We start from the raw sequence: 12,218 nt of genomic DNA on the forward strand, positions 1-12,218 counted from the left end.
TAAATAAAATCTTTAAAAAAATTACTAAAAATAAATCTTTTTTTAAAAAGTTGAAACAATGTGTCAATTTATAATAGTTTGTATTATACACTAAAAAAAAAAAAAAAGCACTACCATAGTTTAATTGGCAGGGTTTCTTCTTTTCCATGATAACAAAATTATGGCATGTCTCACAGTCATATGTATGTAAGATTCAATGCAATGCATTAATTATGGGCACATGGTAGAAAATCAGACAATATAGAATAGTACACAGTACAAATTAAGCCTGCCTCCTGCCTGCCCACTCCAACTTTCCTAAAACTTACCATTAATGTTTTTAATCTTTTCAGATATTATGAATATATATATAAACAAAACTATAAATACAGATACTATTAAAAATTTTAAGTAACATAAAACCTACCTCACCTTTTCAAAACTCTTTTATTTTAAATATTTTATTTATTTATTAGAGACACAGAGAGACAGAGAGAGGCAGAGACACAGGCAGAGGGAGAAGCAGGCTCCATTCAGGGAGCCTGACGAGGGACTGGATCCCTAGTCTCCAGGATCACACCCTGGACTGAAGGTGGCGCTAAACCACTGAACCACCCGGGCTGCCCTCAAAACTCTATTTTATTTTATTTTATTTTTTTATTTATTTTTTTTTTTTAAAACTCTATTTTAAAAGGAAAATTTCTTGAGGTGCCTAGGTGGCTAAGTTGGTTAAGTGTCTGACTTTGGTTCAGGTTATGATCTTGGGGTCTTGGGATTGGCCCAAGTCGGGCTCCTCACTCAGCAGAGAGTCTGCTTCTTCTTCCTCTCTCTCTCCCCCTCTGTCCCTCCCCAACTCATGCTCTGGTAACTAAATAACATCTTAAAAAAAAAAAAAAAAAAAAAGAGGGGGGACGCCTGGGTGGTTCAGCAGTTGAGCGTCTGCTTTGGCTCAGGGTGTGATCCCAGAGTCCTGGGATCAAGTCTCATATCGGACTCCCTGCATGGAGCCTGCTTCTCCCCCTGCCTGTGTCTCTGCCTCTCTCTCTGTGTCTCTCATGAATAAATAAATAAAATCTTAAAAAAAAAAAAAAGGAAATTTCTTCCGCTCATTTCAAGTTATTCTTCTTATAGTTACACATAACATCTAAATGTTTCACAGGGCTTTAATAACCATCAAATTGTTCTCATAGGAAACCTGTTCAGTGGAACAGAAAAACAACTTACAGGCAAGAAAATCAAGCATGAGTGATCTCTACACTAGAAATTGCATGTCCACACTTAAGATAGCAAACAAGTCTCAAACTAAGAAACACAAAGAATAAAGGATCTAGTCAGCAAATCTCAAAGTCACTTCCTATGCTCCAATGCTAAAATACCCAAAGGATTCTTTTTAAAAAAAAAAAGATTGTATTTACCTATTTATGAGATACAGAGTGAGAGAGAGAGAGAGAGAGAGAGGGAGGCAGAGACCCAGGCAGAGGGAGAAGCAGACTCCCCGCAAGGAGCCTGATGTGGGTCTCAATCCTGACCCCAGAATAATGCCGAGCCAAAGGCAGACATTCAATTGCTGAACCACCCAGGCGTCCCCCCTCTTTTGTTTTTTTAAGATGTTATTTAGTTATCAGAGCATGAGTTGGGGAGGGACAGAGGGAGAGAGAGGAAGAAGCAGACTCTCTGCTGAGTGAGGAGCCTGACTTGGGCCAATCCCAAGACCATAACCTGAACCAAAGTCAGATGCTGAGCTACTCAGCTGTACCAAAATACCCAAAGGTTTCTTTTCTTTTTTAATTTTCTTATTTAATATTTTTTTATTCATGAAATAGAGAGAGAGAGAGAGAGAGGCAGAGACACAGGCAGAGGGAGAAGCAGGCTCCACGCAGGGAGCTCCACATGGGACTCAATCCTGGGGCTCCAGGATCAGGCCCTGGGCTGAAGGCAGGCGCTAAACCGCTAAGCCACCCGGGCTGCCCCTACCTAAAGGTTTCTAATGAAGAATTCATTTTGCCAGGGATGCCTGGTAATCTTAAAAATCTTAAAAAAAAAAAAAAAAAAAAAGGGATCCCTGGGTGGCGCAGTGGTTTGGCGCCTTCCGTTGGCCCAGGGCGCGATCCTGGAGACCCGGGATCGAATCCCACGTCGGGCTCCCGGTGCATGGAGCCTGCTTCTCCTCCCTCTGCCTGTGTCTCTGCCTCTCTCTCTCTCTATCATAAATAAAATAAAATTAAAAAAAAAAAAAAAAAAAAAGAAAAAATCATTTTACCAAAAGGTAAGAGGCACACTTGTTCAACACAAGTCTGCTTAAATAGTACTCAAATAGAAGAAATTTAGTACTTTTAAAATCACTATAAAGTTATTTCCTAATTTCCCAACATAGGAAGCAGAAGAGTTATAAAAAGAAGAAAATAGCACTTCCCAAGATTCTTTTAGAATGGGGCGCCTGGGTGGCTGCTTTGGCTCAGGGCACGATCCTGGGTTCAGGGATGGAGTCCTGCATTGGACTCCCTGTGGGGAGCCTGCCTCTCTGTTTCTCATGAATAAATAAACTTTTTTTTTTAAGATTTTATTTATTTATTCATGAGAGACAAAGAGAGAGAGAGAGGCAGAGACACAGACAGAGGGAGAAGCAGGCTCCATGCAGGAAGCCCGATTGGGACTCGATCCCAGGTCTCCAGAGTCACACCCCGGGCCAAAGGCGGCGCTAAACCGCTGAGCCACCCGGGCTGCCCTCATTTACTAAATAAAGAAAATCTTAAAAATAAAATAGATTCTTCTAGTGTACTTGTGGCCTATCTAAATCAGACTAGATTAACTGGCGGTGGTGAGTTTCTGAAGAAAATCTCTAATTAATCTTCTAGAGAATATTCTCTAACTAGTTCTTAGGAGAGTAAGAGGGTTCAAAGAAACCATGTGTGTTTCAAATGCACTTTCCTAAACTCATCTTCCTCCATAAAATACTGAGGATGAAGAACATTGTTTATGCCCCATCACTGACCCGGCCTTCTGTACTCATCCCCCAGGTTGTATAGGACTGCTCAAAATAGAGACCAAACTCACATCAGATACAGCAATGGACTGCACATCAGCATTTGCGATGAGGTGGTTCTTCACAAGTGTCCCAGTAGCTGAGTCCCAGAACTGCACCTTCCCAGCAGAGTCCACACTTATGACAGTGCCATCAGACAAGAAGGCCACTCCCCATATGATACACTTCCGCTTAGACACACCCATATATTGCCTATCCACCAGCATTTTCTGAACAGTGCTCCCTGAAAAATAAGAAAAGCCCAAATTTGAATGGTACTTACTTCTTTTGTCTTCAAAACGCACCTGTTAGCTGCCTGAGCACAGATCACAAACAGCCAGTAAATATTAGTTATGGCGGACTCAGTCTCAAAACACAAAAATGGTTACCTGTAGACTGTGGGAGGGAAAGGGGAAGGACGGTTAGAGACAGAAATTTGGAGGGGGGGGTGGTGGAGGAGAGGAGGTGAAATGGAAAGGAGGCATTTGAGACTTCACTTAAAACCGCCTAAAAGCAATGTTCATGACACTTGGCTCTTTTCTAAAATACCATGAGAAATGGAGAGAGGACAACAATTAACAAAATTTTGGGAATTAAAAAGCAAACATAAAGTAGTAACTGACAGAGCAGAGCCCTGAAATCAAGACCCAAGTCAACGGGGGGGAAAGCCAGGAAGCCACTTGATTTATACCATGAAATCCTCAGAAGATTCAGCAACTGTGGTGACCCCAAAAACTCTGGAAACAGAAGTGAAAATGGAACTAAAAAGAGAAATTGGTTGAAAGTTTTAGAAACTTATAGATCCTCCAGATAACTATTCCCTAGCTAAAAAGCCAGGCAACTCCCTAAACTTCACTTCAAACAAGAATGGAGAGTCATTCTCTAATATCAGGCACAACTAAGGGTGGGATTACTATATGGAAAAGAGATAAAGTGAAAATTTATTAACTGAATGTTGAGAACACCCATTTTCTTCCCAGAATACCAATAACCAGACTATCACAGGCAAGAAAATGAAAAACATTTCTGGGAAATATGACCAGCCTAAGAAAAAAGATATAAAAAGCCAACGTCTTTGGAGGTTCCCCAAACTAAGACTCCAGCCAGATCATTCTTCAGTGAAGCTCATGAGCAATAAGCTCCACACATGTGGTCAGGAAAGGAATTACCAGACAGAAGCCTGAGCTTTTGTGAGCAAAGCCTGAATGTGAGGAAAGCCTGAATATGAAAGGCAGAAGCCAGAGAAATCATCAGAAAAATATACCAGGAAAAAAACAGAGCAAGCGTGAAGAATATTTGACAAATACTATCTTGAATAACCTTAGAAAGAGAAGTCAGTATATAATGAAACAAAAAATGCTATAAAAAAGAACATTCAGGAAACAAACAAACAAACAAAAAAACCTTTGGAAATGGCAGAAATGAAAAACTCAGTAACAGGATTTAAAGATAAAGACAAGGGGTACCTAGCTGTCTCAGTTGGTGGAGCATGTGATTCTTGATCTTGGGTTTGTGAGCTCGAGTCCCACACTTGGGGGTACCAAATACTTAAAAATAAAATCTAAATAAATAAATAAAATATAAAAATAAACTCCCAGGAAGCAGAAAAATTCAAAGAGATGAAAAAATAAGAGAGGGGGAAAGAGATAAGAAAATTAAAGAGCCAACAACAAAATAGTAAAACTTCAGAAAGATAAAATGGAGAGAAACTTATTTATAAAATATTTTTTTTTGTTAACCAAATAATTATAAGAATTTTCCCCATAACTGAGAACACTTGGATGATGTAGTCAGTTAAACGTCTTTGACTCTTGGTTTTGGCTCAGGTCTTGGGATTGAGCCCTGCATCAGGAGTCTGCTTGGGACTGACTCTTTCTCCCTCTCCCTCGCCCCTCCCCACTGTGCTCTCTACAGAAGAAAAGAAAGAAAAGAAAGAAGAGAAAGAAAAGAAAGAAAAGAAAGAAAAGAAAAGAAAAGAAAAGAAGGAAGGAAGGCAGAAAAAAAGAAAAGAAAAAAAAGAAAAGAAATCTTAAGAAAAAAAAATGTCCCTCAAAACTGAAAAATGGTTTTTGATTAAAATAATCTACCAAGTATCTAATATGACTGATGTTAATGGATCCACACATCAAGAAACCTAATTGTTACATTTCAGAACAGTAAGAATAAAGGAAAGATCTTAAAAGCTCCTTGGAAAAACAGACCAAAAAAACCTATACAAAAGATCTTCTCCCAGCATGGCATCAGAGTCTATAGTAATACTCAAAAGCTGGAAGACAATGGAGCCAATTCCCTTCAAAATTCTAAGGGAAAATAATTTCTGAGCTAGCTCATGAACCTTGTAATGATCCACCAAACAAAAGGATAAATCAGGAAGTGAATAGAAACTGAGAGAGGAGTAAAGAAGATCCATGGAATGACTGAGAAATCAAGGTTCAAAACCTACAGAGAGGTACAACAGGCCCAAAAACTGGTACACTACACTAGATTGGAGGTCAGAAGGCTCTAGGGGGAGAATCATTCAAGAAGATAAAGGTGGTAGAAAGAAAATCAAATCTGAACCTAATTTATACAACTGGAAGAATTTGAGGATATATCAGTGAGACAAAACATAACACATATGTGTATATATACATGTACATAGGTGGAGGTAAACATCAAAAGAATTAGCTAAGAGTTACAGATGGCTACCTCTGAGGAGTGAGAAGGGAGAGAGGAGCAATCTGCTTCTTTGTAACAAGCCTCAAGGAGTTCTTTGACTATGCATGTGTAACAGATAAGAAAAAATTTGTTTAAGCATGGAGGAAAGGAAAAACTAGACAAGGGGCACCTGGGTGGCTCAGTGGTTGAGCATCTGCCTTTGGTTCAGGTTGTGATCTCACGGTCCTGGGATCGAGTCCTACATCAGGCTCCCCATAGGGAGCCTGCTTCTCCCTCTGCCTATGTCTCTGTCTTTCTGTGTCTCTCATGAATAAATAAACAAAATCTTAAAAAAAGAAAAGAAAAACGAGACAAACCTGACCTGTTTTACTTCCCATCTTAGATGGGAGTATAGAGGGGCCCACCTAACAAGTCGAAGTCAGTCTCATCACTGAAGGATTCCATAAGCCAATTCTGTAGGCCAAGAATAGAGAAAAGGAGATGGTTCTCTACCTTTCTGATCTCATACCTTACCAATTATGCTACCAAGACCTTATGTTTCTCAAAGAGAGACATCTACTTTTACCAAGGTCTGGTATATATTAAATAGTTATTCTAATTGGTCATTTGTTGTAAATATTATATTGCTCGAGGGTGAACTTTCTTTTTTCTTTTTTTAAATTTTATTTAAGGGTGAACTTTCATATGAATTCTTACTAGATAAAACATATGCATCTCACTGAAGACCCAGGATTCCCCCAAAAGCAGCAGAAGCAATCCAATAAAGGAGTGAAATTTGTGGCAAGCATCTCAGAAGGTTACTGAGAGATTAGGCCCTAAAGCTCATGGAAAGAACAAAGGCTCAAGCTTTTGGAAACCACCAACGTGAATCTGACAAACAAGACACACATCCCAAATGAACTTAGAAAACAGTCACCTGATTTGACATCAAACACACTAATGTAGTCTATGGAGCCAGCTGCAATGTGGGTGCCAGAGGGATGCCAGCTGAGACTCAGGATGCGACCTTGGGAGTTGTACAACAAAAAAGAAAGGGAGATACACATAATTATACAGTAAAGGGTAACTGAGTTCTCCTTTGATAATTATCTACAGGTCTAGTGTTTTGCAATCTTAACTATCATCTACTACACTCTGGTGAAGAACTGTTTTATAACAGATGAGGAACAACTCTGTCCTGGAATCCATAATCAAGTATTTAATATTACTTTAATAACGTAGAAATAGTAAGAGTATAAAGAAAAATACAACTTTTTGAGGGTGATGTTAGTAACCTGAGAAAATTTAAATGTGCATATTTGGCTCAGCAATTCCACTGGGAATTAATCAAGGAGAAATACATGAAGGAGTATTCAAAAATATATACACTGGAATATTCATTGCTACCCTGATTATAGTAGTAAAAAAAATTTTTTAAATATCAACAGGGATGCCTGGGTGGCTCAGCAGTTAAGTGTCTGCCTTCAGCCCAGGCGTGATCCTGGAGACCCAGGATCGAGTCCCACATCAGGCTCCCTGCATGGAGCTTGCTTCTCCCTCTTCTTCTGCCTGTGTCTGCCTCTCTCTGTCTCTCATGAATGAACGGACAAATAAATAAATAGAATCATAAATAAATAAATAAATATCCATCAACAGGAAGAGTTTTTTTTTTTTTTTTTAAGAGTTTGGTTAAATAAATTACACAACACCATAAAATGGAATGCCATGCAAACAGCCATGATTGACATGGAAGATTAGTTATAATATACCAAGTGAGAAAACAAGCACAAGCACTCCTGTGTATCTGTCTATATGAATATGCAAAAATGTCTAGAAGATTACTTCCAAAATGTTGTCCATAGAGCAGAATGAGATAATCTTCTCTTTCACATTTGGCTAAACACACAAGTTTTGACTAAGCATTATATCATTTTTGTAATTAAAAAGGAACACCCAAGGGGCATGTGGGTGGGTCTGTTTGTTGAGTGTCAGACTTTTTGATTTTGGCTCAAGTAATAATCTGGGGGTCATGAGATCCAGTCCCATGTCAGGCTGCATGCTTGGTGGGGAGTCCACTTGAGATTCTCTCTCCTTCTTCCCTTCGCTCTACTTGAGCTCTCATAAATAAATAAATAAAACACCTAAGCCTAGATGGCTCAGTTGGTGGAATATGAGACTCCTGATCTTGGGGCTGTAGGTGTAAGCCCTGTGATAGGTGGTGGAGATTACATAAAAATAAAATCTTTACAAATGAATGAATGAATCAATGAATTACTGAGAAAATAAATAAAAGAATATACAAAAGATATTCAAAACAAAAGGAATCTGACTAGCAGATAATTAATATTACTAATGGACACAGAATACATGGGACAGGTACTGTTTTCTAGAAGGGTCAGCAAGCTATGGCCCAAAGGCCAAATCAGGCCCACCAATTTTTTTTTGTAAATAAAATTTTACCAAAGCACAGTCATACCCATTTGTTTATTATCTATGGCTATTTTTATTGGACAAGAGAGTTGACAGAGAGTATGGTCTGCAAAGATTACAGTATTTCCTACCTGCTATCTTTACAGAAAAGGTCTGCTAACCCCTGCTCTAGATATCAGTGTTAACTGGTCCAAATGGAACATGGGAAATCGTTCTAAAATTCTAGTTTTAAGACTTTATGCACCATGTTAAAACTTCAAAAAGAAAGTAAGAGAACAAAGTGACTTATACAGAAACACTTGCTTTTCCTGCATATTTCTAGTTTTCCATAATTCGAAAGCAATCACAAATATATGCTACAGGCTTTTTATAGACAAAGCCTGAGTGAGGGATGGCTTCAAGCACATACCCTACACTCAGATAAAACTGGCATGCAAAGGGCAGCCAGGGTGGCTCAGCGTTTTAGCACCGCCTTCAGCCCGGGGCATGATCCTGGAGACCAGGGACCCCGCGTCGGGCTGGAGCCTGCTTCTCCCTCTGCCTGTGTCTCTGCCTCTCTCTCTCTGTGTGTCTCATGAATAAATAAAATCTTAAAAAAAAAAAAAATTGGCATGCAGATAAAATATTACCTGGAACCATGGGAAAACAACCTAACCCCAGTGGCACACAAAATTACTTGTAGTTAAGGTTACTCATGGCCCCACCAAAAAATGATCCTTACTTTTCTGTCGATCAAAATTTCTTTCAAACTGAATTTTGTCTGGAGTGATTTGAAATAGCTTCACAGATCCATCTTCACAGCCGACCTATTAGACAGAATTTTGTAGAATTAGAAGACAGAAGACAAGAATTTTGTAGAATTACATATATGCTTTTATAAATACAAATGTTTCTTCTGTAAAGCTGTCACTTGCTGTGAGAGAAAAACAGTATATGAGAGAAGAAAAAGTTTACTGGTATCAAGGAACTGACAGTATATTTTTGGCAGGCTTCATGTCCTAGTCAGAAAACAGGCTAATTAGTGGCCTAATTCCTGTATAGGACATGGAATATAAGTAGGATTTCACAGCACCTATCTGCTAGAGACCCATGGCCTAAATAAAATACCCATTAACTGTACAAGATACTGTATAAATTAGTGCAAATCAAACAAGAATCATAGACTTTTCTGAAAAAATGCAGTATCTGGAAATATCCATTTTAAGGATAACAGTGTGTGTGTGTGGAGGGTGGCCAGGGGGGTAGGTTGTCTTCTTAGTCCGCACAGAATTTTTGAGAAACACTGTAGGAGAGCATAGTTGCATAAGTTAACTTGTGGAAGAACCTCTTAGAACTTTTAACGAACATTAGTGTGTTGTGAATCTTCAGAAGGATTTCACGTTAACATGCCATATTCTGAAATGATATTTACCATAAAACATAAAGCACAATACAACAAAAAAGTCTCTACATCTTCCAATTCCAAAGTACAGTTTGAGAAATACTGAACCAAACTAACCCTCTCATTTCATAAATGAATAAAAGGTTCAAAGTAGCAGCAGAAAGATGCAAAAGTACAAGTGATTTTTATTTCTATTTTTATTTATTTTTTAAAGATTTTATTTGTTTATTTATGAGAGACACAGCGAGAAAGAGGCAGAGACACAGGCAGAGAGAGGGACACAGGCAGAGAGAGACGCAGGCTCCATGCAGGGAGCCTGATGTGGGACTCAATCTCGGGACTCCAGGATCACACCCTGGGCTGAAGGCAGGTGCTCAACCGCTGAGCCACCCAGGCATCCCAAGACAAGTGATTTTTAATCCCCAATATCAATTCCAATCTTTTATTGGGGTTGCTGGAATTAACCTCAGATTGGAGTTGCTACATGTCATAATAAAATTTAACTTTACCCTCCTATGAACACAGAAGAAATTTTGAGTGAGCACAAGAGAAATCTTGTTTTAAATTATTAGCAGTTGGGGTGCCTGGCTGGCTCAGTTGGTAGTGTGTGACTCTTGATCTCGGGCTCATGAGTTTGAGCTCCACGGTGGGTATGGAGATTACTTAAAAATAAAGTCTTCAAATTACCAATAGTTGCTTACTAACCAAAAGCTGAGAGCCGTGAGGACTGACAGCCATGCTCCAAATGGGTCCTCCAAAGGCGTCCATGGTGTACTTGATGTTTAATGCCTGCAAATCATACTCGATAATTTCTCCATTGAGTCCAGCACTAAAGAGTCGCTGTCCTTTTGCCCAACACAGAGCTTCCGTAGCCCGAGATTCATGACCTGGAAAAAACTACAGAAACACCATAACTCGTCAACCCCATGAATTTACCAGCTAGCAGCACTGTGTGGTCACAGAAAACATGGTAAAAATTAAAACACTTCCCTAGAAATAACTGTGTAGGATTTTATTTTACCAGAAGATGTTTATTAAAATTTTTTTAAATTTTTATTTATTTATGATAGTCACACAGAGAGAGAGAGAGGCAGAGACATAGGCAGAGAGAGATGCAGGCTCCATGCACCAGGAGCCAGACGTGGGATTCGATCCCGGGTCTCCAGGATTGGGCCCTGGGCCAAAGGCAGGCGCTAACCCGCTGCGCCACCCAGGGATCCCCAGAAGATGTTTATCAATATTTTCATTTTCTAGATTAAAATTTTAGTTACCTATACAGTTGTTTTTTTTTCCCTAGGACTTGTTCAGCAAAACCTTTTCACTAGAAAGTCTATACCTAATTGTATTTGATATATCCAATTAAAAAAAAAATTAATAAGGGCACCTGGGTGGCTCAGTGGGTGAGCGTCTGCCTTTGGCTCAGATCGGAGTTCCGGGGTCCCAGGATCGAGTCCCGCATCAGGCTCCTCGCAGGGAGCCTGCTTCTCCCTCTACTTATGTCTCTGCCTCTTTCTCTGTGTCTCTCACGAAGAAATAAAATTAAAAACTTAAAAATAAATAAATCTATCTTGATTGGGTGATAGTTTCAAAGGGTTATGCATGTCAAAGTTATCGATGTATATACTTTAAGTACATGCTGTTTATAGTGTCAATTTTACCTATAAAAAGTTTTTTTTGGGGGGGGGATCCCTGGGTGGCTCAGCAGTTTAGCGCCTGCCTTCAGCCCAGGGCGTGATCCTTGGGAGTCCTGGGATCGCGTCCCACATCAGGCTCCCTGCATGGAGCCTGCTTCTCCCTCTGCCTGTGTCTTCTTCCTCTCTCTCTCTCTCTCTCATATAAATAAATAAATAAGTAGATAAATAAATAAATAAAATCTTTTTTTTAAAAAGGTTTTTTTTTTTTTTTCTAAATAAAAGAAATGGAGGCACTTGGCTGGCTCATTCAGAAGACCATGTGACTCTTGATCTCTGAGCTGTAAGTCTGAGCCCCACAGTGTAGAAATTATAAATCAAAATAAATAAATATATAAAAACTTTTACAAATAACATAAATGATGTAGTTCAGTGTTTCATTCAAGTCTCGGATTTTTTTTTTTTTACAGATTTTCTTTGTTTGTTTGTTTTTTTTTTTAATTTTTATTTATTTATGATAGTCACAGAGAGAGAGAGAGAGGCAGAGACACAGGCGGAGGGAGAAGCAGGCTCCATGCACCGGGAGCCTGATATGGGATTCGATCCCGGGTCTCCAGGATCGCGCCCTGGGCCAAAAGGCAGGCGCCAAACCGCTGCGCCACCCAGGGATCCCTACAGATTTTCTTTGAGAGAGAAAGAGAACATGAGAGATTATACACAAGCCGGGGGGGAGGGGCAGAGGGAGAGGGAAAAGCAGACTCCTTGCTGAGTGGGGAGCCTGATGTGGGACTCCATCCTAGGAGCCCAGGATCATGACCCAAGCAGAAGGCAGACATTCAATCAACTGAGCCACCCAGGCACCCTCAAGTCTCAGATTTTTTTTCATTTTTTAAGTCTCAGATTTCTAAGTGTTTTCTTAACACTTAAAAAGTTTTCATATATATCTATGCATTTTATTCTTAAACCTTCTCAGCATGAAAGGGACTGAGTAGCTACAATTTTTCCTCTCTGAACTTGAAATGACATAAGTACTTGTGGGTTAAGCAGCTTGCTCAAAGTGCCAAAGGCAAACGTGAAGAGAGTATTTTAATTCTTATTCTTAGTCCCTACTCTTCACTCTAACCGACAAAATTTTTTC

At 39.4% G+C, this 12,218-nt stretch overlaps 1 protein-coding gene across 2 annotated transcripts in view; it reads right to left on the reverse strand.

Annotated features, from left to right (window-relative positions):
• UTP4 (UTP4 small subunit processome component) overlaps positions 1 to 12,218 on the reverse strand; it is a 43,528-nt gene that overhangs the window by 20,379 nt on the left and 10,931 nt on the right. For both annotated transcript variants that reach the window (XM_041769889.1, XM_041769890.1), the window contains exons 3-6: positions 10,155 to 10,346; positions 8,790 to 8,874; positions 6,576 to 6,665; positions 3,034 to 3,245 (exon numbers count right to left, since the gene is read on the reverse strand). In XM_041769889.1, coding sequence (XP_041625823.1) covers positions 3,034 to 3,245; positions 6,576 to 6,665; positions 8,790 to 8,874; positions 10,155 to 10,346 — 579 coding nt within the window. The remainder of the gene's footprint in view (positions 1 to 3,033; positions 3,246 to 6,575; positions 6,666 to 8,789; positions 8,875 to 10,154; positions 10,347 to 12,218) is intronic.

This window comes from Vulpes lagopus, chromosome 10 (genome assembly GCF_018345385.1).
Source record: "Vulpes lagopus strain Blue_001 chromosome 10, ASM1834538v1, whole genome shotgun sequence".
In the NCBI taxonomy this organism is placed as follows: Eukaryota; Metazoa; Chordata; class Mammalia; order Carnivora; family Canidae; genus Vulpes; species Vulpes lagopus.